At 31.9% G+C, this 26663-nt stretch overlaps 3 protein-coding genes, 1 long non-coding RNA gene and 1 pseudogene across 13 annotated transcripts; 4 read left to right on the plus strand and 1 right to left on the minus strand.

The window, feature by feature from the left end:
* The first annotated feature begins 1309 nt into the window (after positions 1 to 1309).
* Positions 1310 to 4452, plus strand: LOC128387329 (WD repeat domain phosphoinositide-interacting protein 2-like). 3 transcript variants are annotated; one of them, XM_053346497.1, is made up of 3 exons: positions 1310 to 1549; positions 2111 to 3416; positions 3464 to 4452. In XM_053346497.1, the coding sequence occupies exons 2-3, from the start codon at positions 2300 to 2302 to the stop codon at positions 3604 to 3606; spliced, it is 1260 nt and encodes a 419-aa protein (XP_053202472.1). In that variant the 5' UTR covers positions 1310 to 1549; positions 2111 to 2299; the 3' UTR covers positions 3607 to 4452. The 3 variants fall into 3 exon arrangements, with proteins under 3 accessions (XP_053202472.1, XP_053202473.1, XP_053202474.1); XM_053346498.1 differs by having other exon boundaries at positions 3485 to 4452; XM_053346499.1 differs by having other exon boundaries at positions 3729 to 4452.
* Positions 4453 to 5514: 1062 nt separating this feature from the next.
* LOC128387328 (P-selectin-like) lies at positions 5515 to 10813 on the plus strand (annotated as a pseudogene).
* A 238-nt stretch (positions 10814 to 11051) lies between these two features.
* LOC128387327 (uncharacterized) lies at positions 11052 to 12629 on the plus strand. Its single transcript, XR_008325016.1, has 3 exons — positions 11052 to 11210; positions 11345 to 11410; positions 12228 to 12629. It is a non-coding gene; the product is annotated as an uncharacterized LOC128387327 (long non-coding RNA).
* Positions 12630 to 12682: 53 nt separating this feature from the next.
* LOC128387334 (uncharacterized) lies at positions 12683 to 17168 on the plus strand. 8 transcript variants are annotated; one of them, XM_053346506.1, is made up of 3 exons: positions 12683 to 13150; positions 15683 to 16623; positions 16713 to 17168. In XM_053346506.1, exons 2-3 carry the CDS (start codon positions 16224 to 16226, stop codon positions 17045 to 17047), a joined length of 735 nt encoding a protein of 244 aa, XP_053202481.1. In that variant the 5' UTR covers positions 12683 to 13150; positions 15683 to 16223; the 3' UTR covers positions 17048 to 17168. The 8 variants fall into 8 exon arrangements, with proteins under 8 accessions (XP_053202481.1, XP_053202485.1, XP_053202480.1 ...); XM_053346510.1 differs by having other exon boundaries at positions 15698 to 16623; XM_053346505.1 differs by lacking the exon at positions 12683 to 13150 and adding an exon at positions 14686 to 14774.
* On the minus strand, positions 17119 to 18671 carry LOC128387333 (snRNA-activating protein complex subunit 3-like). Its single transcript, XM_053346504.1, has 3 exons — positions 18184 to 18671; positions 17763 to 18105; positions 17119 to 17670 (listed from the first exon to the last, which is right to left on the minus strand). Exons 1-3 carry the CDS (start codon positions 18578 to 18580, stop codon positions 17247 to 17249), a joined length of 1164 nt encoding a protein of 387 aa, XP_053202479.1. The 5' UTR covers positions 18581 to 18671; the 3' UTR covers positions 17119 to 17246.
* Between the last annotated feature and the right edge of the window lie 7992 nt (positions 18672 to 26663).

Genomic DNA, 26663 nt, shown 5'->3' on the forward strand with positions numbered 1-26663 from the left:
TTTAATGATCAAAATTTCCAACATGACCTCAACTAAACGACTAATCCAAACTGATTACATTAATTGAAACAATCAGCTGATTAAATGATTCAAGTTAATTTCATTGGATTTAAATTGTGTCCTTGATACTTTTTTGTTTTCTGATTTTTTCTTCCACAAATTAATTCATTTTGATTTATCTCTTTTCTGTTTTTCACGGTTATCAATTACTCATTGATCGATTTCAATTGATTGGCAAATTTCTCCCAATTAAACTTGAAATCGACAAATCAATTCAGAAATTAAATTCTAATCAAAGTTAAAAATGGAAGGTAAATTTTAGTTCATTTCGATAAACATAGATGGCGATAGTTTTCAAGTTTCAGAAAAATTTCGATGAAAAAAAATGTAAACAAACATTTCTGTTGACAACAATAATAAATTGTTAATTATTGAAATTAAAACATTTCCATTAATAAATTAATTATGTTGCGATTAATTTAATTATTCAATGTTTACCTATGTGATTTAGTGAATTATTTAACTGAAATTTCGATTGGAATTGAAATTTTGAGCGTTTCTTTAAACTGGTTTGTCTCAGTTTAAAAATGATTCTCGTCCACCTGTTAAAAGATTAAACTGGAGATTAAGCTTAATCCTTTTCTTTTAAACCAGCGAACTTTTTTCCTCTCCTTTCACTTTTGTTCATTGTTTTTCTATCCATCTATCCATCTTTTGGACTCTTTTTCTCTTTCTGTATCTCTCTCTCTCTCTCTCATTTTGTCTATAAATCTCTCTCTCACTCTATCTCTCTTTCCTTTGTTTCTTTTACTTTCATCTTCTTCTGTTGGATGGGTTTTAATTTCTGCCACTAGAAGATAAACTGGTTGTAAGCTTCCTGTTAATTATCATTATAATTAGCGAAAAGCGAATAAATTAAGCGAAGAAGAGACAAACCCCATTGGAATTGGTTCTAAATCTATCACTTTCATCCTGTTTGCTTCAAGAAAAAAAATATTCTTTTCTTCCCAAGAAAATATCATAGATTCTAAAGGTAAGTCAAAATCTCTTTGTTCTTTATTTCCTGTTTTCTATTTTTTTTCTCCATTTTTTTTCTATTCTCTGGACTTTCTTTCCTTAATATTCTCTGATTACACTTTCACACTCTTACAATCAATTTTTCTTTAATTGTGATTATCCTGTCACACTATTTATACATTCAATTATATCTCTTTATTTGTGTACTGTGTGTAGTATATTGTTGCTTATTATTTTTGTTTCTCTCTCTCTCTCTCATTTTGTCTATAAATCTCTCTCTCACTCTATCTCTTTCCTTTGTTTCTTTTACTTTCATCTTCTTCTGTTGGATGGGTTTTAATTTCTGCCACTAGAAGATAAACTGGTTGTAAGCTTCCTGTTAATTATCATTATAATTAGCGAAAAGCGAATAAATTAAGCGAAGAAGAGACAAACCCCATTGGAATTGGTTCTAAATCTATCACTTTCATCCTGTTTGCTTCAAGAAAAAAAATATTCTTTTCTTCCCAAGAAAATATCATAGATTCTAAAGGTAAGTCAAAATCTCTTTGTTCTTTATTTCCTGTTTTCTATTTTTTTTCTCCATTTTTTTTCTATTCTCTGGACTTTCTTTCCTTAATATTCTCTGATTACACTTTCACACTCTTACAATCAATTTTTTCTTTAATTGTGATTATCCTGTCACACTATTTATACATTCAATTATATCTCTTTATTTGTGTACTGTGTGTGTAGTATATTGTTGCTTATTATTTTTTGTTTCTTCTCTCTCTCTCTCTCTCTCTCTCTCTCTCTGCTTAAGTCATAACCATCGTCATCGTCATTAATTATCATCAGTTATAATTGTTGTAATTTTTATTTCTAATCTTCATTGCCTTGTTAGATTCCCTTTCTATTTGTCTTTCTTTTCCCAATTTTCTCCCTCTTTCTATGTTTACATCAATTCAAAAACAATCTTTGATTTTTATCTTCACCTTATCATCACTTTTGTGTTTTGTTTACATTTTGTACTAATACAATTCATTAGAAATATTTCTACGTTTCAATATATTTAACTAATTTCTCTCTTTGTTTTTTTTCTCCTTAATCACAGTAATTACTCAATTCCATCATTTTAAATTGCTCATTCATTTTGGTAACTTCGACAAGGACTTTCATCTACCTTGAGACATTTTTTTCGTTGGATTCGTGCCCTTGATTATTTCTCTATCTTTCTCTTTCTCATTAATATTTACAAAAACACTGAACCTTTTGACAACCAAAGCAATCAATCATCATCACCATGTCTATACCAGAGACCGAGTATCAATCAAAATACTTATATGTCCGATTCAATCAAGATTCAACTTCCCTTTGTGTTGGAACCCGATCTGGATTTCAGTTAATCAACTTCCAAGCTACAGATGATCTTCGTATGTTAACTGGATGCGCAGAGGAAGAAATTTACATTGCAGAAAGATGTTTCTCTTCCAGTATTTTGGCCTACGTTTCCCTTCAATCCCCTCGAAAGGTCAACTTTTTACACGTTGAACGTGATGTAATGATATGTGATCCAAGATGTTACAATAATTCAATCCTTAGTGTACGAATGAATCGATCTCGAATCGTGGTTGTCCTAGAAGATGCCATCTATATTCATACTGGTCTAAATGGTGAATTCATGGCTGATCTACATAGAATTAAGCAAACACCCTGTAACTCAAAAGGTCTTTGTGCTTTATCACCAAACGATGAGAATTGTCTTCTCGCTTATCCAGGCGGTCCTAACACAGGAGAATTGATTATCTATGATTGTATGAATTTACAAGATAAGATAATCATACCTGCTCATGATAATCCACTGGCAGCGATGACTTTTGATTCTGCTGGTGATAAAATCGCTACTGCCAGTGAAAAGGGAACCATAATTCGAGTCCATCTAATATTAGATGGATCTTGTTTATATGAGTTTCGTCGTGGATTCACTAGATGTGCCAACATTTACTCTTTATCCTTTGGATGTAATTCCCTCTTCCTTTGTGCTTCCAGTTCAACGGAAACAATTCACATATTCAAATTGGACACTTCACCTGCCAATCGACACAAAGAAGAAAGTACCAGTTGGATTGATTACCTTGGTCGAGCCTCCGAATCTTATTTACCTGCAAACATTTCAAAGGTATTCAATCAGGAAAGGTCATTCGCTTATGCTAAATTACCATTGAAAAATTTGGAAACTGTTTGCACGATAACCATGATCAACGAAACACCCTGGCTAATGGTTGCCTCTTATGATGGTTATGTTTACCTTTACGATTTAAATATAGCCGAGGGCGGTGAATGTAACCTTGTCCGTCAGCATAAACTTTCTGAAATACCTTTGGCTCAGATAGATAGGCGAGATTCATTAACGCCAACAGGTAACTTACATTCAATCGCTACGCTCATTGTCACTAATATGAATTAGTTTTTTCTGTTTGTCCAAAAGGTTTAAGTTACGCTGCAGCAGTGAGAGGATTAAATCAAATTAGATCTAACAGAATGACCATAATCAACAATACTAACTCCAAAAAATCCAACAAATCCTTAGGTTCAACTCCCATTTCCTAACCTTTGAGTCCCAAAAATATAATATAATCTAAAAAAAAATCTTAATCTCTCACTTTAATTACCTTAACCTTCCAATTTTTACTTTCTGTCTCTCTTAATTATCTTCCTGTTTGTGATTGTAGGTTTTGTATTAGTTTAGTAAAACAAACTCACTTAAAACAACAACATCTTCATAATCGTAAATATAAAACCATTAATTGAAAATGATATCAACAATTTGGATTATAAATACACATCAACAATATGGAATCACAAACAACAACAACAAAATAATGTAAATAATTGACACAATTAGGAAAAACAAAGAAACCGAGGAAAAGTGTTACAAACTCATCATCATGTAAAAATAGACTCTCTCACCCTCTCATTTCAATGTAATCTCAATCCTGTCAATTAATCCAACACAAAAAAAAACAAACAAATTATGTCAACCAAACAATAATCGAGATATTAATTATCTATGGCAATTAACTCTCTAATTATATCTCATCTATTGGACAACAAATCAACAACCTCGCAAACCATATTAACCACCAACATCATCATCATCATCATCATCAAATCATATTAGTATTTCATCATCAGCTCTATTGGATAACCACATCATCAATTGGACCATTTTTTGCTTCCGGGGTCAATCAATTTAATTGTACAAAATCAAATACATTAATCATCAATATCCAATATCTCATGAAAACAAAATATACAGTTAATCACTTATATATAAAATGTATATAATTGAATTTATAATTACAATCAATTAACAAAAGATGCTTGATTATGTTCAGATATTTGATTATATTACTGATATATAATGATAATAATAAAAATATTTTACTTTGAAAACTAATTAGTTAATTTGTAAGGATCAAGTTAATCTCATGATAATAACAATTGATGAATCCATGAATTAATCAACTTGATTGTGTTACTGTTACTAAATCAGTGAGAAAATGGATTCTAAACAAAATTGATTAAATTAAAAATGAACATTTAATTGTCATGATAATGATAATAATATTGATGATGATGATGATTGAATATAATGATTTGTTGATTTCCTTGGTGACCGTAACTTTGGGATCTAAATTGTTGATGAAACAATAACAATAACAATCATTATTAACTATTGATTTTCATTAATTCATCTTGTTTTATTTTCCACCCTCGATTAAATCACTCGACTCCCCGATAAATATATTCCCACCTAAACTTAATTGTTGGAAACTTGATCATCCATCATTGGAATATAATTGCTGATCAATTTTCAACAGTTACAAATGATCAATTGCTCTGAGAAACAATTTAATATGTTTAAAGGTAAAAAAAGAGTCAACAACAATCAACTGATTGAGAAACAATTTGACTAAAAGATTAACACAATTAACTCATTTAGGATTATGTATTATATGAAATTTAAGTTAATTTGATTTGATTTGATTAGTTTTAATTCATCTCATGAGGGTAAGGGTAATGGGAATCCCTCAAGTTAATTAACTATTATCATCGTTGGTTAATTTTGATATTTATTTTTAATTGTGATCAATTTTTTTTTCATAGTGTTGTAGTTAATTGTCTGAATTTATAATTAACGTTTTGATTGTTGTTTGTTGATGATATTGAAAATAAAAGTAATTGGTTGTTTCCCTTTTTTGATTGTTATTAAGTCTGAGAGGAATAAATTTCCGGTTCTTTGATGAAAATATTGTAATCAACAATTTAATTTAGATTATGATTGTTAACAATTTACCCTTAATCATAATAACACAATTTGTCTCGTATATTTTTTGTTATTAACATAATTAAATCACAAACAAAAGTAATACACTAAAGTTAATCATTAACATCATTTAAACCATTGGATTGAAAAAAAAAACATTTCTGGAAACATGATTAAGCTAATTATTCAATTTATCGTGATTAAAAAGTGAGCATATAATTAAGTTAATTGTTGGTGGTGCAAGTTTAATGATGGTAAAGTTGATTGTGATTAGAATAGTAAAGTTTTAATCATTGTAATTGTTAATATAAGTCTAGTTTTTAATATTTGATTGTCCATTTCAAGTCCAACTTTTTGTTAATTGTCCTCTAATTGTGATAACTAAAGGGTTAACAAATTACTACTTTAACTATTGATTAATTGTGAGTCTATATAAAATGGATTAATCTTCAATAACCTCTTATAGTATCATCATTAATAATATGATTAAATTGCTTCGTTGTCGATACAATCAATGGTCAATTGATTATCGATCAACTAATCAACAATTTCCAATGACTTATCATGGTTAATTGGAGTAACTTTAATCATCCCAATCGGTTAAATGTAAATCTTTGTATATTATTATTTATCTTGTTGATTTGTTTCAATTTATTGTCGCATGTTAATTGTGAGTTAATCTTAATTTTGTCAACATTTTTCTCCATTTACAAATTGTGATTAAATTTCTGATTCCATTAAATTGTCAGGTCAAAATTGTTCACCATTAAGTTTACCCGTTTACGGTGAATGGCCAACGGGCTCTTGTTTGAATGTTGTTGGTCAACGATGTTTAATTGGGTGTCAACGGGGATTTGAATTGATTGGGTCATCGCATCGGACATGTTGCGATAACGGTACTTGGACTGGTGAAGATTCAATGTGCATAAGTAATTAAATTGTTTGATGTTAATTTGTTTCCTCATAGATTGATTATTTATCTGTTGTAAATTACTTTAGATCAACAAATTCAATGTCCACAGTTAATTGTCCCTAATGATGGTCGGCTAATCGGTAATTGTTTACCTTTCGCTGGGGGAACTTGTATAATCCAATGTTACGGCGATTCCTTCAATCGTTTGGTACAATCGGTTTGTCATATTAACGGTTCTTGGTCTGATCCTAATCCTCGGTGTACATTGACCACAACAACGACTTTAGCACCGCGTTGTCCACCCATTAGTGGCCTTTCAAATGGACAAATTGATAGTTCGTGTTCAGCTGGTTTTCCTGGTTCACTTTGTTCATTTTCATGCAATTCTGGGTACAAATTGGTTGGATTATCGACTCTTTCATGTTTACCTGGTGGCCTTTGGTCGGGTGAAATGCCCGTTTGTGCTCAAATAATGTGTCGCCCGTTAACCAGGTCACCAAATACCCTCTTAATGGGCAATTGTTCACCAGGAATTGTTGGTACAACTTGTACTTATCAGTGTTTACGTGGTTATAGCTTAGTCGGTGGTTCGGAGACACTTTTATGTACAGAAACGGGTGAATGGTCTGGCGCACCACCGACCTGTGAATCTGTTTCGTGTCCTTCATTAACTCGACCCTTAAATGGTCAATTGAATGGGTCTTGTAATCCAGGTAAGGCCATGGAATCGTGTAATTTAATCTGTGATACTTGTTATACTCCGACATCTAATCCAAGTTTAACTTGTCGGGAAACTGGCCAATGGTCTGATCCATTGCCAAATTGTATACCCATAACATGTCCACGATTACCTGGTCCAATAGTCGGATCTTATTCTGGACATTGTGATCCAGGTCTTTGTGGTCAAACATGTTTACTCAATTGTGGGCCCAATTATATTAATCCAATTACTGAATTACGTTGCACACCCAATGGGTGGGGAACGGCAAGTTTACTGACCTGTGAACGGAAAACTTGTCCACCAATTCAACCTTGGCCAATGGTTACACCGAAGGTGTTTGTAGTCCAGGTCTAGTGGGTTCTACGTGTACCTATCGGTGTAATTTTGGATTCGCACTTGTGGGTAAACCAAGTTTCGAGTGTCTACCCGAAACTAGTAATTGGGCTATCGGTGAATTGCCCATTTGTACATCGGTAGTTTGTCCACCAATTTATCCACCGTCAGGAGGTAAAACTAACGGTACTTGTTCGGGTGCCACTTTTGGTTCAACTTGTTCAATTTTCTGTTCACCGTCCCTCAATTTAGAGGGTGAACCTTTGTTAACCTGTACCGGTAATGGAACTTGGAATCACCCAGTTCCTCGGTGTGTGGAAGCACCACCGATATCGTGTCCACCCTTAGTCGCCCCTTCTAATGGTCAGTTGTCGGGCACCTGTTCACCTGGATATTCACAACGAACCTGTACAATTCTATGTTCTTCCGGAACTTTACCAAGTGGTCCAAGTGAATTGACATGTTTACCCAATGGAAATTGGGATAATCCGATTCCATCATGTTCTGGTCGTTCATGTCCACCAATTCTCCTCCTGAACATGGTTACACGCGCGGGGATTGTTCACCTGGTGTACCAGGTAAACTTTGCTCATTCGGTTGTGAAAAGGGTTACTCATTGTCCAGTGAATCTCAACTGGTGACCGAATGTTTCCCGATGGTACTTGGTCTAATGAAGTACCAACATGTATCCAGGTCACATGCGATCCTTATTACCACCCTCACCAAATGGTGGACTACAAGGTACATGTAACCCAGGTTATCCAGGGGAAAGATGTTCATTCACCTGCCCGGTGGGCTATCGACTAAGAGGTCTTTCGAGTTCCCTTTGTCAACTCAATGGTACCTGGTCATCGGTTCCACCCGTTTGTACCTTGGCCTCTTGTCCGTCACTAATTTCACCTCTTTGTGGTTACGCTTATGGTACTTGTTCACCAGGTACTTTGGGTGAAACCTGTAACTTTACCTGTAATCAGGGATGTGCCCTGGAGGGTTTTAATGTGTTGACCTGTGGGGAGGGCGGACGATGGTCTCATTTTCAGCCCATTTGTCGAGGTGAGTTGCCAAATTGTCGTTAAATTTAATAGATATTTAAATTGATTCAATTTCTTTTGAAATACAAATTAACTCTTCATCATTAATATTACCTTGACAACCAGAATATTTTTAATTCAGTTTGAGAAATAAACTAAATCTAATCTTTAAAAGTTTCTCCTCATCGATAATAATATAATTAAGAATAACAATTAAGGTTTTCGTTGAGTTTCTCTTTGAAAAAATAAAATCAATTCTTTCCATTGATTTAGTTAAATGTCAACAATTAAAAATTATTATTCTATTAACTATCAACATTTAAATCGAGAATCATTCAAAATGATTTAATGCTGACCATTTAAACTGATTGTGATTAACGATTAATTGTTGTCACTGTTTTTTGCTTCTTCTTTTAATCATTAAAATCAATTCAATGATAATGTGATATTGATTAAATTGTTATCATTTTGAATTTGAATTAACTTTCCTTTGGAATCAATTTAAATTATATCAATTTATTGATTAGTTCAATTGTAAGGGAAAAATCAATTGATTGTTATTTTTTTGTTTCCATTGTTAAGTTTAATTTGAATCTTTGTTTATATTATCATATCCATAGAGAACTGGATAGAACTTTTTAATTCAGTTAATAAGTCACAATTTGCGTGCAATTGTGACAATTTAAATGTATAGATTTGATTCTTACCGACGATAATTTATCTTAATCACAATTAAAAGTATAATTTATAAAACAAAAATCAACAAAGGAAATGATATTACATATAATAAAAATGTACATTGATAATGTGTGATTCATTAATTGTCCTAGTTAATTTAAAATAATCATTAGAGTTTAATTGTCTTTCATTTTTCTCAATTTAAATGACAATTAAAACATGAGACTCAAAGATTTGGACATTTTATATGAATGATTTAATTGTTTGATTTGAACTTTGGTTAATTTTTGTAACCAGAAATCGGCTCTGAACCAACATCTACACCAACAACGGTACCAGGAACTGATCCAGATCCCGACCCCGACCCCGATCCTGACCCTGACCCTGACCCGGATCCTGATCCATATCCTGACCCTGATTATACTGACCCTTATCCAGATGTAACCACAATTAAACCTACAACCTCACCTAAGCCAACCATCAACCCAACCACTGGTCCATCGACCTTTTGTCAACCCTTACGTCCACCCCGAGGCGGTGTTCTTTACGGTAAATGTGCACCAGGTATTTCGGGTTCAACCTGTACCCTTGTTTGTTCAAGAGGTTACAGGTTAGTGGGTCAACTAGTGGTCACTTGTACAAACTCTGGCCAATGGTCAGGGCGATTAGGAATCTGTCAAAGTGAGTTAATTACAACTGACCCAATGAACGTTGTAAATTAAAAACACATTAAAGTAAATAATACAAGTTGCGAACAATTAATAAATCATAATTAACTCTTATCAAATTGATTTTCTTTCTTCTACTTTGTTAATTAGTCGCAACAACTCAACACTGTGCCTCAGGTCGTTGTTGCCGTCCGCCCACTATTCCGATCAATGGTCGGCTATTCCGTTGTAACAATTCAATCGGAGGTCAATGTCGGATAACTTGTTCCGTCGGGTATAAAGTTAACATAATTCAACCACTTAAATGTCAACTTAATGGTGATTGGAATTACAATCCAGATACAATTAAGTGTATCCAATCAACTAAAACAGTTATGTTTGTCTGGAGATGGTTTGGTTAATTGTTGACCAATTTACACCAAACAATTAATATCATCGTCTCATCAACAGCAATTCAATTCTTACCCAAGAGTGTTAATAATAACAACTTAAATCACAATTAAACAAAATGGAAACACCGTTAAAAAACAATAACCATAATCATTGAACAATTTAATGATAATCAATTTAATTTAATTGTCATGGATCATCAATGATGTGAAACTAAATAGTAATAGTTAACTGGTTTATCTATCAACAATTAAATCAACATTTATATATATTGTTAACTATTAACGTGACATTAATCATCATGATAATAATAATAATAATAATATTGATTAACTTAAATTAATTATAAGATGAAGTTAATTGTTCAACTTTCTCACTCTTTTTTATTTAATTAATTGTACAATGTTTCTTATAAAAGCAAATAAATTAATGGTAATACTTAATTACTAATTGTTGATTGATTGCGTGGTGAAAAATTGAAAGCAAACTTTAATTAAATTGTTACGATTGTTGTTTCCAAAGGTCTAAACTCATTTGGGATCAACTAATCAACTAAATTGTTACCATTTAACAGCAATTCAATTATCACGCAATAGTATCAATTCAATTCTTAATAACATATTAATCTAGTAACAAAGATTAACACATTAAACTGTTCATCTCATTAATTAATTAACTTGTATCATCAGACAATTAAATCAATTTGCTTTCTGTTGTTAATCAGTTGATTGTATGGAAAACATTATCAAAATGGAAATGGACAATTAACTGGATTAAAAAAATGTATAACACTTTCTGAATGATTAGAAAACAGATACAACACCAAATAGAATTGGAGTTAATTTAATTCTATTAGTTAATTGTTGTTCTAGGTTCGGTTAAATTTTCCGCGTAATTAATTTTCCGCCAAAATCCAATCAAAAGGGAAACATTTTTATCAGAAGATGAAAAAGAGATGATAAATTTTCCTCTTTCTTTATCATCATTTTCTCTTTCTTTATTAATATTTGTGAAAAACAATTAATTCTCAATGTTGCCAATTCGTTAATTGTGTTATCATGATAATTAGAAAATTAAATTCAATCTATTAATAATTGGAACCAAATTAATTCTCATTTTCTAACCTTTGGCCTGGTCTTTAAATCTTCATGTGAGTATATTGGAGTATCTGTTGTGTACAATATGATGATTTCTTTTGGGTTGAAGGCCTTTCCTTTTTTCTTAATTGTTGATTATTCTTTTTTTTTGTTAATTGTTGTTGTTTCTTATTCCAATTTAATTTAGTTGTGATTTCAAAGAGAATTCAATTGATATCGGAAATTTGGTTTTTCTATTCTCTTTACCTTCCAAGTAAATATAACTGTAATTTTCCATCATCTGTCATCCACTTTCTATTTTATCGCTTTCTACATGTTCTATTTTTTTCTCTTTCTTTTTTCTCTCTCTTTTTTATTCTATTTTACCTTCTCTCTCTCTCTCTTTCTTCTAGCATCATCATCTCATTATACACTATCATCTTTACTGTCATCATTCGTGTGTTTTACCTCTGTTAACACTATCACCACTTCTTCATCTTATTTGAAAGAGACAGAGAGACAGAGAGAGAAGGAGAGAGAGAGAGAGATTAAATCTCTTGTGACTTTGTATCATTCCAGAATTTCATCCTTGTTTCTTTCATTTAGATATTTCATCTGATTAACTCTGATTAACCTTTTCCATGTAACCCACTGGTTCTGTGTTCTGGATTGATTCAAGTTGATAATCTCTCTTTCTCTCTCTTTCTCTCTCTTGGTTCTTCTTCCAGAGTTTATCTATAGTCAACATTTTCTGTCACCTAAATTTCCCAAGATTTGAATTGATAACAATATCAACATATCGATCATCTTCATAATTAACCTTCATCTCTATTCATTTTGATTTTCAAAAGAATAGAAATTATTAACAATTCAAATTCATCTTATCCAATATTGACCATGGATTCTATTGAAACTCTACTTTTAGCTGAATGGTTTATTTTCATTCCCTTTTCTTCATTTTCTCTCTGTGATACAAATTTATTAATGAAATGATTCCCTTGTGTTCAAATGCGAACGTTCAAAACAAAACAAACCAAGAAAATAAGATAATTCAAACTAAATCGATAAATATATTTTTCTTTTTCTTTCAGAATTCTATCGGATCAATTCACCTTTTTATAAATATATGTGCTCTTCGATATTGGAAAACAATTAACATATCATATGGATCGAAAAAGGGATAACACTTCATCAATAATTACATCTCTCTCTCTCTCTCTCTCTTTCTCTCTCTCTTACTCAGTGAGAAATAAAGGAGAGAGAAAGAGATCCCATCATTTGGATACCATTTAATTATGAAGATGAATAATTATCTTCTCATTAAGGATCGCCTGACTAATATGGTTCCCTTTTTGTTGATGTTACCATACCATGCATAGGAACTGGAAACAGAAAAAGTGATGATAATAGTGCTGGTGAATTATCAAATTGACTTATATTTCTGTCATATCTATTTGCTGTTTATACTTGAACTCTCTCTTTTCTTTCTCTCTCATTTCCATTGAGGTGAGAATGGGAAAAGTGTATGGGAGAAAGAGAAAAACAATATAACGTTGCTCTATGATGAGAAACTCATTATGAGGTTATATTGGTTTCTATCATTGGTTTTTTTTCTGCAAAAAGGATGGATAGAGAATGAAGAATTGCCACAAAAGAATCATTACCTGAGAGAAGCGTTTGTTGTCATTTGATGGTTACCAGAGGAACCAAATAGAGGAACAATTATTATGGGAAAAGAACATATTACATATACACAACTATCATCATTTCATCATCATTATCATCATTGGAGGGAAGGCAAACATATAACACATACACACAATATACACTCACCAAAATGCAGCGAGAGTAAGGAAAAAATTGAAAATTGTCAGAGAGAAAGAGAGAGAGAGAGAAGGAAGAAAACCAAAGGAGGAGATGATAGAATGGGGGAGATGAAGAATGGGCGAAACCATTAAAAAAGGGAGCAACCAAGTTACCTGGACTGTCAAGCGAAAATAGAGAGACCGAGAGAGTGAGAATAATATTTATATCAACAAACCCTATGGTATTTATATAAATGTATCTGTGTATCTGTTAACTTGGACAGAGAAGAAGAAGAAGAAGAAATTAGGAGCAGAGAGAGAGAGAGATTAAATCTCTTGTGACTTTGTATCATTCCAGAATTTCATCCTTGTTTCTTTCATTTAGATATTTCATCTGATTAACTCTGATTAACCTTTTCCATGTAACCCACTGGTTCTGTGTTCTGGATTGATTCAAGTTGATAATCTCTCTTTCTCTCTCTTTCTCTCTCTTGGTTCTTCTTCCAGAGTTTATCTATAGTCAACATTTTCTGTCACCTAAATTTCCCAAGATTTGAATTGATAACAATATCAACATATCGATCATCTTCATAATTAACCTTCATCTCTATTCATTTTGATTTTCAAAAGAATAGAAATTATTAACAATTCAAATTCATCTTATCCAATATTGACCATGGATTCTATTGAAACTCTACTTTTAGCTGAATGGTTTATTTTCATTCCCTTTTCTTCATTTTCTCTCTGTGATACAAATTTATTAATGAAATGATTCCCTTGTGTTCAAATGCGAACGTTCAAAACAAAACAAACCAAGAAAATAAGATAATTCAAACTAAATCGATAAATATATTTTTCTTTTTCTTTCAGAATTCTATCGGATCAATTCACCTTTTTATAAATATATGTGCTCTTCGATATTGGAAAACAATTAACATATCATATGGATCGAAAAAGGGATAACACTTCATCAATAATTACATCTCTCTCTCTCTCTCTCTCTCTCTCTCTCTCTCTCTCTCTCTCTCTTACTCAGTGAGAAATAAAGGAGAGAGAAAGAGATCCCATCATTTGGATACCATTTAATTATGAAGATGAATAATTATCTTCTCATTAAGGATCGCCTGACTAATATGGTTCCCTTTTTGTTGATGTTACCATACCATGCATAGGAACTGGAAACAGAAAAAGTGATGATAATAGTGCTGGTGAATTATCAAATTGACTTATATTTCTGTCATATCTATTTGCTGTTTATACTTGAACTCTCTTTCTTTCTCTCATTTCCATTGAGAGTGAGAATGGGAAAAAGTGTATGGGAGAGAAAGAGAAAAAAACAATATAACGTTGCTCTATGATGAGAAACTCATTATGAGGTTATATTGGTTTCTATCATTGGTTTTTTTTCTGCAAAAAGGATGGATAGAGAATGAAGAATTGCCACAAAAGAATCATTACCTGAGAGAAGCGTTTGTTGTCATTTGATGGTTACCAGAGGAACCAAATAGAGGAACAATTATTATGGGAAAAGAACATATTACATATACACAACTATCATCATTTCATCATCATTATCATCATTGGAAGGAAGGCAAACATATAACACATACACAATATACACTCACCAAAATGCAGCGAGAGTAAGGAAAAATTGAAAATTGTCAGAGAGAGAGAGAGAGAGAGAGAAGGAAGAAACCAAAGGAGGAGATGATAGAATGGGGAGATGAAGAATGGGGAAACCATTAAAAAGGAGCAACCAAGTTACCTGGACTGTCAAGCGAAAATAGAGAGACCGAGAGAGTGAGAATAATATTTATATCAACAAACCCTATGGTATTTATATAAATGTATCTGTGTATCTGTTAACTTGGACAGAGAAGAAGAAGAAGAAGAAATTAGGAGCAAGAGAGAGAGAGAGAGAGAGGAGAGCTCATTTATCTTCCTCTGTAAAGATAAAAAAGAGTTTACTACCTTTCGACATTTACATTTGTCTTCTTAAAGTCAGTGGTTCACTTGATTTAGTCTCATTTAAATTGTCAACCTCATCGACTTTTACCTGTGTCTTCAATTGCTCAATATTTTTCTTCTTCTTCTTATTCCTTGGATTCTTATTTTATTCAATCTCTTCCTCTTCCGTTTATACTTTTCATTACCAAAGTAATACTTACCTTTGTGAAGAATAATTTATTCCCAATCAATCTTTGAGCATCTCAACAACATTCAATTGATATTAACTATTCATCTCTTTCGTCTCTTTCATCTAATCTTTATCTCTTATTCAGAATTTCATCAATACAACAATTAAGTCATTCTCCTAGTGGAAGACTAGTGATTTTGTTGTTTGTGATAAATCACTCAAACAAGAAATCGCTATCTTCCGAAGGTGGATGACAACTAACAACATCTTTCATCATTTACTAACCCAAAATCTCAAATTAATCAAGTTAATTGAATTCTCACAAAATTGGATCCTTTTAATTCATTTATTGAATCTAATTTCCTTTTCTCTTTGATAATCAACTGGTAAAAAGACAGGTAACCAATAACTTTCTTGTTAATCAACTTAATCGTATACTAAGACTTAATTGTTGAACCTCGTTCACCTTTAATCTTTTGCCCTTTAAAAGACTTGAGATGTTCAACTGATGTTCACTAAATTGTCCTGTTCAAATGATGATTAATATGAACGTCACTAAACTAATTTAATATTCTATTAGTTATTAACTATATCAAAAAAAAAGTTTTCTCTTCAATAGGAACAAATTTTCATCTTGGTTTGATGATCGATGAACAAACAGAATCTTTTCCTGGTACATTGAGGCAAATGTTCATGGTTTCAGGGAGGAAAACAATTGAAATGACACAACAATCAAAGAAAATCAAACAAAAAAGACTGAAAAAAGCCCCTCATGCTCATCCAAACAGCTAATTCGTTGGTTTTAATGCACTCATCTTATTCACCCTCGTTCTCTGAAGTAAATAAACAATGTTCTGGTTTAAATGTTTTCCGGAAGTTCTGTTATCAGGGAAGAAAAGAAAAGAAAATAAGGAATAAGTTTTCTAAGAGAAGATGAAAAGATTTCCCGTTCTATCAGGTTAATCTTCCTGTTTCGCTTTTTGTCACCAAAGAGCAAAACGTAAGATGATGGAGAGAGAGATGAAGAGGGAGAAAAGATGACAAAATTTTTGTCACTTGTAATTGATCATCTTTATCATTATCATCATTTTTGTTGACATTTAACTGTTGATCTTAATTTCAATCATGATCCTCATCATGTTTAAATGTTTATCGTGTTTACAATGAAATTTTTTATTCCATATAAACATCATAAATTGTTTCCATCGATTAATATTTATCTTATACTTTTCCATACGATTAACCTTTGCCTGACCCTTGACACTATGGTTTCAGCTGAAATTTTCGGTCTACATCCAGCGATGGCGGAGAAAAAGCCTGATGACTCTGAATCGTCAAGAAACGCCAACAAATCGTCAACTCCTACACCCGAAGATCTTTCATTTAGTCATCCCTTTATGGGTGAAAGTTCAGCGCGAGTTCCCGTTATACTTTACCCGCTCGCTCGGCGAGTTGGTTTTAGTACAATCATGTTAAGTGCTCTACTTTATGGCATCACCATCGTTCCCGCTTTACTTGCCGTCTCTGGTTACGATCCATTTGGAGGTAAGTCGATTGCTTTTAATTCTGTCATTTTCCAATCTATTGATTCGATGAATTATTCAAATTGTTACAATTTATCTTCGCATTTTCAGGCTCTGGTCTTATTCCTTTGGCTCTTCCTGTTTTGATTGGTGCTTTTGCTGGAAGACGAAGACGAAGATCACTTGAAAATCATATTCCATTGGAAAGACTTGACATTGATTTGGATAAAATTAGATTGTTAATCGCTTCATTGGAATCACCATTCGGTGTGACAATTAACAATCGTAACAATCTTTGTTCTAGATTTCGTCTTTGTCGACGAATCGAATCTTTCAGACAAAGTTTGGTTAAATTCTTACGATTGTTATTTAAAAGTCAAATGAAACATTTACCATCAATTAATAGTAATCACATGCAAGCCTTACCCAAATTTCCTAATTCTTAATGGTAATTATGTATTTCCTTGATTATTATTTATATTTAATTTATTCAATATATGAAATTGAGTCAGAAATATCAAAAATTTTCTGTTTTATCTAATAAAATTTTCTTCTAATTATTAAAAATATATGATCATTGATGGGTTTTTTTGCTTATATACAAAATATTACAAATGGATGAAGTTCAACAATCAAAAAGGTTGATCAAATTATTGCAGATTTGTCCAAATAAGGAAAAGCTTTAAAATGTCCAACTTTTTTCTTCTGAGAATCGTAATTAAAGGACATGAAACATTGTTCACAAAATAACCATGGATTGTCAGGTAATCTCTTATTATCAAATACAAGCCATTTGGGGACATTGATTCCACACATATAACACATTATAGCAGTTTTGTTGACCGTTTTAAATAATCTTGGATAATCGTCGATAAATGGACTATCAGTTTGAGGTGAAAATAAACGCATCTCTGAGAAGACTATCATATGTTCACAATTCCCTTGATGGACATAAACATAGGGTTGACCAAGTCGAATGGTAAGATCGATGAAACAAGTAGCCTCCATTTTAGCCGATCGAAGTTCACCAATTCTTCTATCTGAACTTTTCGCCCAATCTACAATCACTCTGACCACATTCGAAAAGAAAAGAACAGAATAAGAATGTGGTTCGTTAAAATTTTGAGTTTTTACAAAATATTCTGGCTCAGTTTAACTTACTGACTATAATCTATATTGGATGTTTTTCTAAAATCGTTGTAAAAACAATCATCTATGAAGAAAAAGCCAGAAGTGTAAATTTCGCCGCCACTTGGCTTGGATTTTTTCGGATCATCGCTACAATCTTCAACTGGATTAGCATCAACTGGACAAATGATCTCATCTCTGAGAGCTGATAAAAATTGACCACCAAGACATAGAAATTCTTGTTCGGCAATCGGATTAACATGTTTCCGATGTTCACCAACATGCAAGGAGAACTTCATTGGCTTAAATATTTGAACATTAAGAATAACCTCAAGATCTGTGATTTTTTGCTCATCAGGTGAACGTTTTTTCATCTCTAAACAGAAAAGAATAAAACAAAAACAAAATGATGATTAGATTTTAAGGTTAGTTACTTAATAGTTAACTTAATTACCTGAATTGTCCAAGAAGGTATAATTTCTATACTTTAATAGTTGAGAAGCATGACTATGATAGTTACGATCAGCTTTCATTTTCTCGATATGTTTAACTTGAGCTGCAACACTAACCAATTTAACTTGATCAGGGATCGCAAATTTATCACCATAAATACAATCTTTCCAACCTTCATCAGCAACATCAGTTAAACAATCAGGTGATAAATCTTCCTTTAATGAGTCAATCATCTCTTGGTCAACATCAAACATCTTGGTAAATTGTTCATCGAGTGTTTCTGGTGTTAAATTGCTTTCAAGACTTAAATCTTGAGTTTTCCAAAGATCAAGAAAAGATCGAACGTTTATCTTCCCATTATAAATCCAAGGACGTTCAACACCTTTAATGAGATCCATGTTAATTAAGAAAACAAAATAGTTTATTGTCAAATTAAGAAAAAAAAAACAAACCACGACAATTAGATTAACACAAACGAGAAAAGAAACAATTTAATAAATTGAATTTACTTTCAATAGAAAAGAAAACAAATCTCACATCGATATATCGATTTGATTTTCGATTTCAACCATCGATGTATCGAGAAAATGACAACTGATTATTTCTTGTCATTCATTTGGAGGGAATCAAATTTAATTTGGATTAATTTAATTTTCTAATTATTTATTTAGAATTTAACCATAAATATTAATTGTAACAGCTTTTGTCTATTTGTGTTCGTGTTTCGTGCCTTTAACCTTCGATGACTTGATTCAATTTGTGGATCTCTTAATGAACATCTTGGTGATTATTGACAATAATTTATTGTTTCTTTTTCTGTTGTGATTTTTTTTGTGTCACTTGAATTAATTTCATTTTTCTTAAATCCCTTTTTGAAACAGTTTATCCTCGATATTTTAATGGATGCTAACGTTAACCCGATTTGCGGCTCAATCAGGCTGGAGATGGACAGATTTCTATGGAGTCTATGGTTGAATTGAGAGATTGGAAGGCAAAGAAAGAATAAATTCCACTAAAAGAACAAATAATCTGGGAAATCTTCTTAAAGGAAATGTTAATTTCAAGATTACCATGATAAAGGAAGAAGCGGATGTATAAAGATGGAAAAGAATATAAATAATACATGATAATATTGATGAAACTTGAGTTAATCCAACATTTTGTTTTCCACTTCTTTTTCGCCATTTGGATAAAAGCAAAATGAAGGGAAAGAAAATCGTGAAAAATGGTTAACTTTGTTTTCTGATTGTTATCACAATGATTATTATTATTACTACTATAAAACTATTAATATTACTTCAAGTTGAAGATGATACCAAATGTTTGACCCAAACGTTAGTCTCACATGAATAACTGTTTCAACAGTCTCATGGTTAATCAAGATGATTACATGAGGTAAAACAACAACAATAACAGCAACATGTTATTATCTATTATAACATAATAGAGTAAGATTTAATTGTAATAATAGTAATAATAATAATATATCTTGATGATTGAGAATGAATTAAATTGATGATAATATAACAACTTACAAATCAGGAATTGTTAACTTATCATATTCCGGTTTTGAAAAGTTACACTTTTTCAGTATTATCATCAATTTAATTTGATTCTTATAAATATATTCTGATTAACCCTAAACCATAACAACAATTTGATTAACAATTTAACATTAGGTGTGAATTAGGTATATGTATGTGTGATAAAAATGTAACAACCAAATTAACAAAGTTAATTGTTTACTAACACTTTTTGTTTTCTTCTTTCTCTCAGATTGTAATTAACTTTTTTTTTCCTTACCACCAACACAATTTCATTGATTTAGATGAAAAATTAAGGTAACAATTTAACAATCATCGTAAATTGTTAATTCTATTTGCTTCTTTACCAAGATAATTAATCAAATTCAGTGTGTAATACAAACTCTAATGAACACCAACCCAATCAATTTGTAATATTTGATTTAAACATTAAAATAAAATGCTAAGTTTAATTGATTAACTTTGTTTCCCTCAATTAATTGTTTTGAATATGGATTATGATTGAAATTGAATGAACAATTTATTAATAGTTACAATTGAATGCACTTTTTTTTAATTCAGTTTGTATATTATTCACAATCGGTTTCAATGTTTCAATCTTAATTAAGATTTGATTCTCATAAAAGGTAAATTTAAATCCAAGATAATCAAAGTTAATCACTTTAATCCATCAAATTGAATCTCATCGAGTTAATTTTTTAATATTAATCGTTTAAATAAAACAATTTAACCAATTAATTTGATTGCGAGCATAAAATAATTTTATTTCAATCAACTAATCATCATAATCATAATCATCATCAGTTTTTAATTGAATGTTGTTAAATTGTTTAAAAAAAAGGTGTGAGGTTGACAAAAAGTATCAACAACAATCAACAACAATTAACTAAATCATTTTATTAATAGAAACTAATGATTAGTTGATAATTAAATGAGTGATAAGTATGAGAATTGAATGAGTTAATTGAATGATAACAATTTAAAACTAAATCGTGAATGAATTTATATCAACATTGGGAATGAGATTGTTTTTAATTTGGTCAACAATTAACTATTCAAAATGTTAACTCTATCTATTGATTTAATTATGATTAATTCGTATCACGATTTGCTTTCTCACATTTAAATCAACATGATCACAATTAACTAATTGTTGTTGCATATTAACACTATTTACTTTAAGCAACAACAATAATTAGTGATTAAATTAGTAGATTAATTTGTTTTCACTTCTTTAATTTCTCAAAGAAAATGATTAACTTAATTGTTATATTAATAGTTAATCAAATCTCATAATAATACAAATCAATTTGATAATAATTGTAAGGACAACATTGACAATAGATCGAATCAGTTTTGAAATGTAGATTTTAATAAACGAAAGGTAATTATTTCAAAAGGTACACAAAAGCTTAATGATTATTGGATAGGATTAGAGGTTAGTAAAGGTTGAATCAAAAGTAATTAAGGTGATTAGTGAAACATAATTGAAGTACAAAGGGTAATTGTATATTAAAGGGTAACTCGGAAGTGGATTGAGTTGTCAATCCAATTCACCCTTAATATATACAAGAGTTTACGTAAAAATGATTACAAAGGTGTCGCTGTGTTCTAAGCGCGTATATTTAAAGATAATTACAACACAAATAAAGCCTAATCCCTTAACAGAGCCCCCTGCTTGATGATGACCTAGGGTGTCGAATCAGAGACAAGGTCATTTTGCCGTCTCGAACGTCTAAATTTCCTTGGATCAATCGCCTCCTTGGTCTTCATTTCCTTAAGGCTTTAATTGGGTTGTTCTTCTCTGTTGATTTGAATGAATTTGTTGAATAAACGAATATCAATTTCGGAAAACGGTGGTCTCAATTCAACTCCTTCCGTATCTACGAGTGTATCCTCTCTGAAGGATGGAGATGCCTTCCATCCTTGTTGAACTGGTTTCCTTAATTCCCATGGCCAATCATTGATAATGTTCATTATTCTTCTTATTAATTCGGCCATTTGTTTGTTCGGTTCATATTCAACTCTTGGTAATGGGTTGACAAATCGTGAATTCTTTTGAGCTGCCAGTTCATGAGCTTTTTCAAACTCCTTATAATCAATTAGATACGATAAAAGTGTGTAACCAGCATCAATAAAAGGTGAATGACAACCTTCTTGAATAATTGTTCCAAATAAGGTAAAGGTGATTAACTTTAAACCAATCATTTCATCAACCTCTCTATTAGATCGTTTACATGTGTAATAGTAGTTGACGTCTCTAATTTTCGGTCTTATTATATTCCAATCGTGCCAATCAAATCCAAGGGATAGAAAATCTCCATGCCCTCCGGCTACGATTATACGGTCATACTGAATAAGGATGCTGATGATTTCTTTTCTCTCTTTACTCAAACTTCCACATCCTTTGGTATGTTCGTATTTGACACCATGGAAAATAGTTTTCATATCATGAATTGAAGCTTTCGGATATCGAATCAATTTGTTGTATCTTGTTTTGGCTTCTGTATCAATGATTGTAACCCAAACCGGCAAATCCTTGATTCCACTTCTTGTTTTTATTTGACACTTTTCAACATCAATTGCACAGATTTTGATGTTTTGTTTATCCAACTCTTTGTAAGTTTTGTATATTCGAGCAAGGTGAATATTTGATTTGATTCTAAACGTTCCATTCTTATTCGTATTTTCTAACAAGAAATTGTTAGTAATTTCCATTCGCCTTTTATCTTGGCCTCGTAACGTTCCTTCTCGATCGCGTTTCTCTTGTTGTCTTTTATTGTGAATAGCTTGTCTTCTCTGTTTAGCTGTCAATGTCCTGTCAGCTCTGATCTCGGCTTCAGTCTTTTTGCGATTTGGTTTGGCTGCAATAGGTTCCATTTCTCTTCTCAGATTGAGTTCAATTTGTTTTCTTTTTGATTCTGATGTCCATTCATCTTCTGAATCATACTCATCTGGAACCATTAATCGACCAATGGTGTTAGTTGATGTTGATGGAGTAACTCCATCAGCCCAATTAATAAACTCTGGTGGTGTCGAAACCTTAGCTGCTATTGGTACTGATGATTCCCAATTATCTTTTTCTGCTATTTTCGGCTGACTTTTTCCAATTGGTGAACAATTCCAACTCTCCTCCGATGGTTTTTCCACGACATTGTTTTTCTTTATGATGCTTTTGACCCAAATCGTCTTACGAATCGGTGATTTTCGTTTCTTCGATTCAGCATCACTTTCTTGGCTACTTTTGTTCTGACTAGATCCACTCTCACTGCTGTAGATTAATTCATCGTTGCATGGATACCAAAACGAGGCTCCTTCTAATGGATTCGATGGAGTAACTCCACTCGAATCTGATCTTTGAAGAGCATTGGAAATTCCAATTCTAGTTGTTTTCGTTTTATTTTTATCATATGGATCTCTTGTTACTTTTTCGGCTGAGAATCCTGATGGTGGTACAAATAATTCAGGATTTTGAATCATTAGTCTGACGTCCAGAGCTTTTACAAACTCTTCTTTGTTAGCTAATGATCTGTGATCGAGTTTCTCTATCACGGATCCTTCTTTTTCCAATTCTTTCATTTTGAAATAATATAAATTCAGTAATGAAACTATTTTGAAATTATCAGATTTACAATTTTGAAGATGTTTTAAAACGTCATAATAGTTTCCAACATAATCACATTCATATGAACGGCACTTCACGATTAGCTTACTTAACATTAGCGTTTCATCGCTATTTAAGCGTAATGATTTGGTTAGAGTTGATGATGGACACACCATACAAAAGAATTGCTTGTTCAAAATTTCATCCATATTGGGTTCTGGGTTTCTTTTGAATGTTCATGAATGCAATATAATAGGAAGAAACAAGCACGACAGTAGAATGCTTTGCATTCACAACACTTGATCGGGTTGATTGGGATATGGTTGCAGAACCTACATCCAATATCCATCACACGTTTCTCTTGATCATAATTTGGTTCTTCATGTAAAATGAGTCCAGGTACGAAAGGCTCTAAACTTAACCAATTAGTTTCATCTGGAAAAATGTCCTTTAATTTGCCTTTCACCATAATCATCAATGACTTTTTATCCACTTTCCAAATTTTCTCAGTTAAATCCATTTTTATTCTTGCTGGGGGTTTGCTGGGGGTATTTTCACTTTGCTTTTATTTCTATTTTAAATGATGAATTTGTCCAAATATCACTTTTCAAGCTTGCTGGGGGTTTGCTGGGGGTATTTGAGATGGAGTAACTCCAATCTCAATTGATGTTGGTGATTGAATTTTTGTTGATTTTTAACAATTTCACTTTGATTTGGAACACAATTAATTAGATAGAGTTTCTCTATCTGATTAATTTCACTAATTCAGATGATGAATTAAATTTGGAAATTTGGAACAATAGAGATGGAGGATCTCCAATCTCAAAATTGATTCTTTTCACTTTTCACAATTTTAGATGTTAAAATTGGTTGTTTTCAATTCACTAGAATAGATGGAGATTCTCTATCTATTCAACACTACAGTTTAATTGTAAATTCACAAAATTAATTAATTGAAACTAATTAATTAAAATTCACAGAGACAAATTGTTAAAACAAGCGTTGAAAGAACGGTGTTAACTCATGTGTTAAAATAGAATAGAATTCAATTGGCTTTTTCTTTTCTGCTTCTGCGCGTTTCCATAGTGATTGGTTTCTATGGTTAAGTTTGAGAGATGAAGTTACTTCATCTTTCTAGTTGTTTCTTTTTCACCCTTTTGACTTTTAATTGTCGTATTAGTAATGTTTTAAAATTTGTTAGAGTTTAAAAGAAGTGATCAGAGATTGAGTTACTCAATCTCTAATTAGATCATTTAGTTTTAAAAGTTAATTGTTAATTTGATTTCTTGACCTTCTCTCCATTGTATGAGACACTGGAATGTTAGTCATCTTTTGCTTTGTTGACCCTTTAGGTCTACCAGGACCTCTTTTAATTGTTATGTTACTCTGAGTAATTTCTGGTTCTTCATTGATCAAGGTTTTATTTAGATCGATGATTGATGATGGAGTTGCTCCATCTTCATCTCTTTCTTTACTCATTGTAACTTCTTGTTCGCTTTCAGCTGATTCAAATTCTTCTTCTTTCTCCGTTTCAATTTCTGTTTCATTGCCACTTTCTGGTTCAGAATCAATTTCAGTTTCTTCGTCTTCTAATTCATCTACTTTCTTCAATTCTTCTTGTTCAGGCTGAACATGAACTTGATTGGATGAAGTGACTTCATCCATCTCGGTCTTAACTGGGTTTTTGTTTAATAGCTTTTCGAAATTTCTTGGTTTCTTACTCACACTCAACTTGATTCTGTCATAATTAAATACTTTCACTTTTCCTGTTTCAACGTCGACCAATTTTGCTGTAGATGAATAAGGTTGAAGGACAATGTATTTTCCTGTGAATTGTTTCTTAGATAATTTCGGTCCAGTAGTATAAGGAACTGGTTTCACTTTGACGATGTCACCTCTCTTATAACTTGGTTCTTTTAGAAATTGATTTCTTTTATCAGCTGATTGTTGACTTTGTTTTTCAAATTCATTTGTTGCTTCTTCTCTTGCTTTCTCAATATCTTTCCCTTGAAATATCGGATCGATATCCCATTGGTTATGAATTGATGTTCTTGGTTCGTAGTTGTAGAGGAGTCTGAATGGTGATGATTTTAATCCACTTTTAATTGATTTATTGTAACTAAACATCATCGCTTGTAGATCTTTATCCCATTCATTGTCTTTTTCCGTGTACATGTTGATTCTCTTTTTCAAGGTTTGATTGAGTCTCTCAACCATTCCATTTGATTGAGGATGATAGGCTGTTGTTCTAACTAAAGTGATACCTCTTCTTGCTGCGAATTCTTTAACTTCTTTAGCTACGAAATTTTGACCATTATCAGTTTGGATTAACTTCGGTTCCCCATACTGATAGATAATACTTTGGAGAAAATTGATAACATCTTTAGCTGAACCTCTTTTGTAAGCCTTAGCGATTCCAAATCTTGTTGTTGTATCAATAGCGACAAGAGCATATTGATTACCTGATTTAGATACTGGAAATTTGCCAATCATGTCGATTTGTAGTCGAGTGAACGGTTGTTTCGGTACTTTCATCGATTGAGCTTTACCTTCTGCTATTGTTTTCACTTTGTATTCTTGGCACTTTTCACATCCTGCGATTTTTTGTTGAATTATTTCATCCATCATTGGAAACCAAAAATCACTTTTAATTTTGTCTATCGTAGGCTTAGCTCCAAAATGACCTGCTTCCAACGACGAATGATATTGATCGAAAACTCGATCAATAAGACTGTCTGGAAGATAATATCGAAAACTTTTATCATTTTTGATTCTCAAAAAAATACCATCACGAATTTCATAATAATTTCTTAATTTTCCTTCTGCCAATTCTTCTTTGAGTTTATTAATTCTGGTGTCTTTCAGTTGATGTTCTAACAACTCCGATTTCTTTCCATCCTTCAGCTTCGGTGTTCTTAATGATCTTATGAAATGAGCGGTTTGAGCTGAATCAAGAAAGTCAAAACTTTTTATACAATTTAGTAGCACTTTTTGAGTATCTTTTTCGATTATACTCTCAATTTCTTGTTGTTCACAATCTTCAGGTTCTTCCTCTTCAATGATTGAAGATGGAGTAACTCCATCTTTCATTGATTTGCACCCATTTAAATATCTGTCGAAATGATCATCACTCATTTCTCCTTGTTTTCTGTGAGCCCACTCATTTGATCGAGAAAAGCAATCAGCTGGATGTAGATCACCTTTTAAATATTCAATGTCGAAATCGAATTCAGCTAAATCACTTTGCCATCTCATGATTCGAGTGACTTTGAATCTTTTCTTTTTCAACTCACAAAGAGCATGATGATCGGTGACAACTGTGAATTTCTTGTG

Source organism: Panonychus citri, unplaced genomic scaffold (genome assembly GCF_014898815.1).
Source record: "Panonychus citri isolate SS breed McGregor unplaced genomic scaffold, ASM1489881v1 Contig00083, whole genome shotgun sequence".
NCBI lineage: Eukaryota > Metazoa > Arthropoda > Arachnida > Trombidiformes > Tetranychidae > Panonychus > Panonychus citri.

Coding starts and splice junctions, on each gene's coding strand:
- LOC128387329 (XM_053346497.1), top strand. CDS start 2,300: ATGTCTATACCAGAGACCGAGTATCAATCAAAATACTTATATGTCCGA. Junction 3,417..3,463: donor AGATTCATTAACGCCAACAG/GTAACTTACATT, acceptor AATATGAATTAG/TTTTTTCTGTTTGTCCAAAA.
- LOC128387334 (XM_053346506.1), top strand. CDS start 16,224: ATGTTTATCGTGTTTACAATGAAATTTTTTATTCCATATAAACATCAT. Junction 16,624..16,712: donor TGGTTACGATCCATTTGGAG/GTAAGTCGATTG, acceptor TCGCATTTTCAG/GCTCTGGTCTTATTCCTTTG.
- LOC128387333 (XM_053346504.1), bottom strand. CDS start 18,580: ATGGATCTCATTAAAGGTGTTGAACGTCCTTGGATTTATAATGGGAAG. Junction 18,106..18,183: donor TACCTTCTTGGACAATTCAG/GTAATTAAGTTA, acceptor TTTTCTGTTTAG/AGATGAAAAAACGTTCACCT. Junction 17,671..17,762: donor TCCAATATAGATTATAGTCA/GTAAGTTAAACT, acceptor GAATGTGGTCAG/AGTGATTGTAGATTGGGCGA.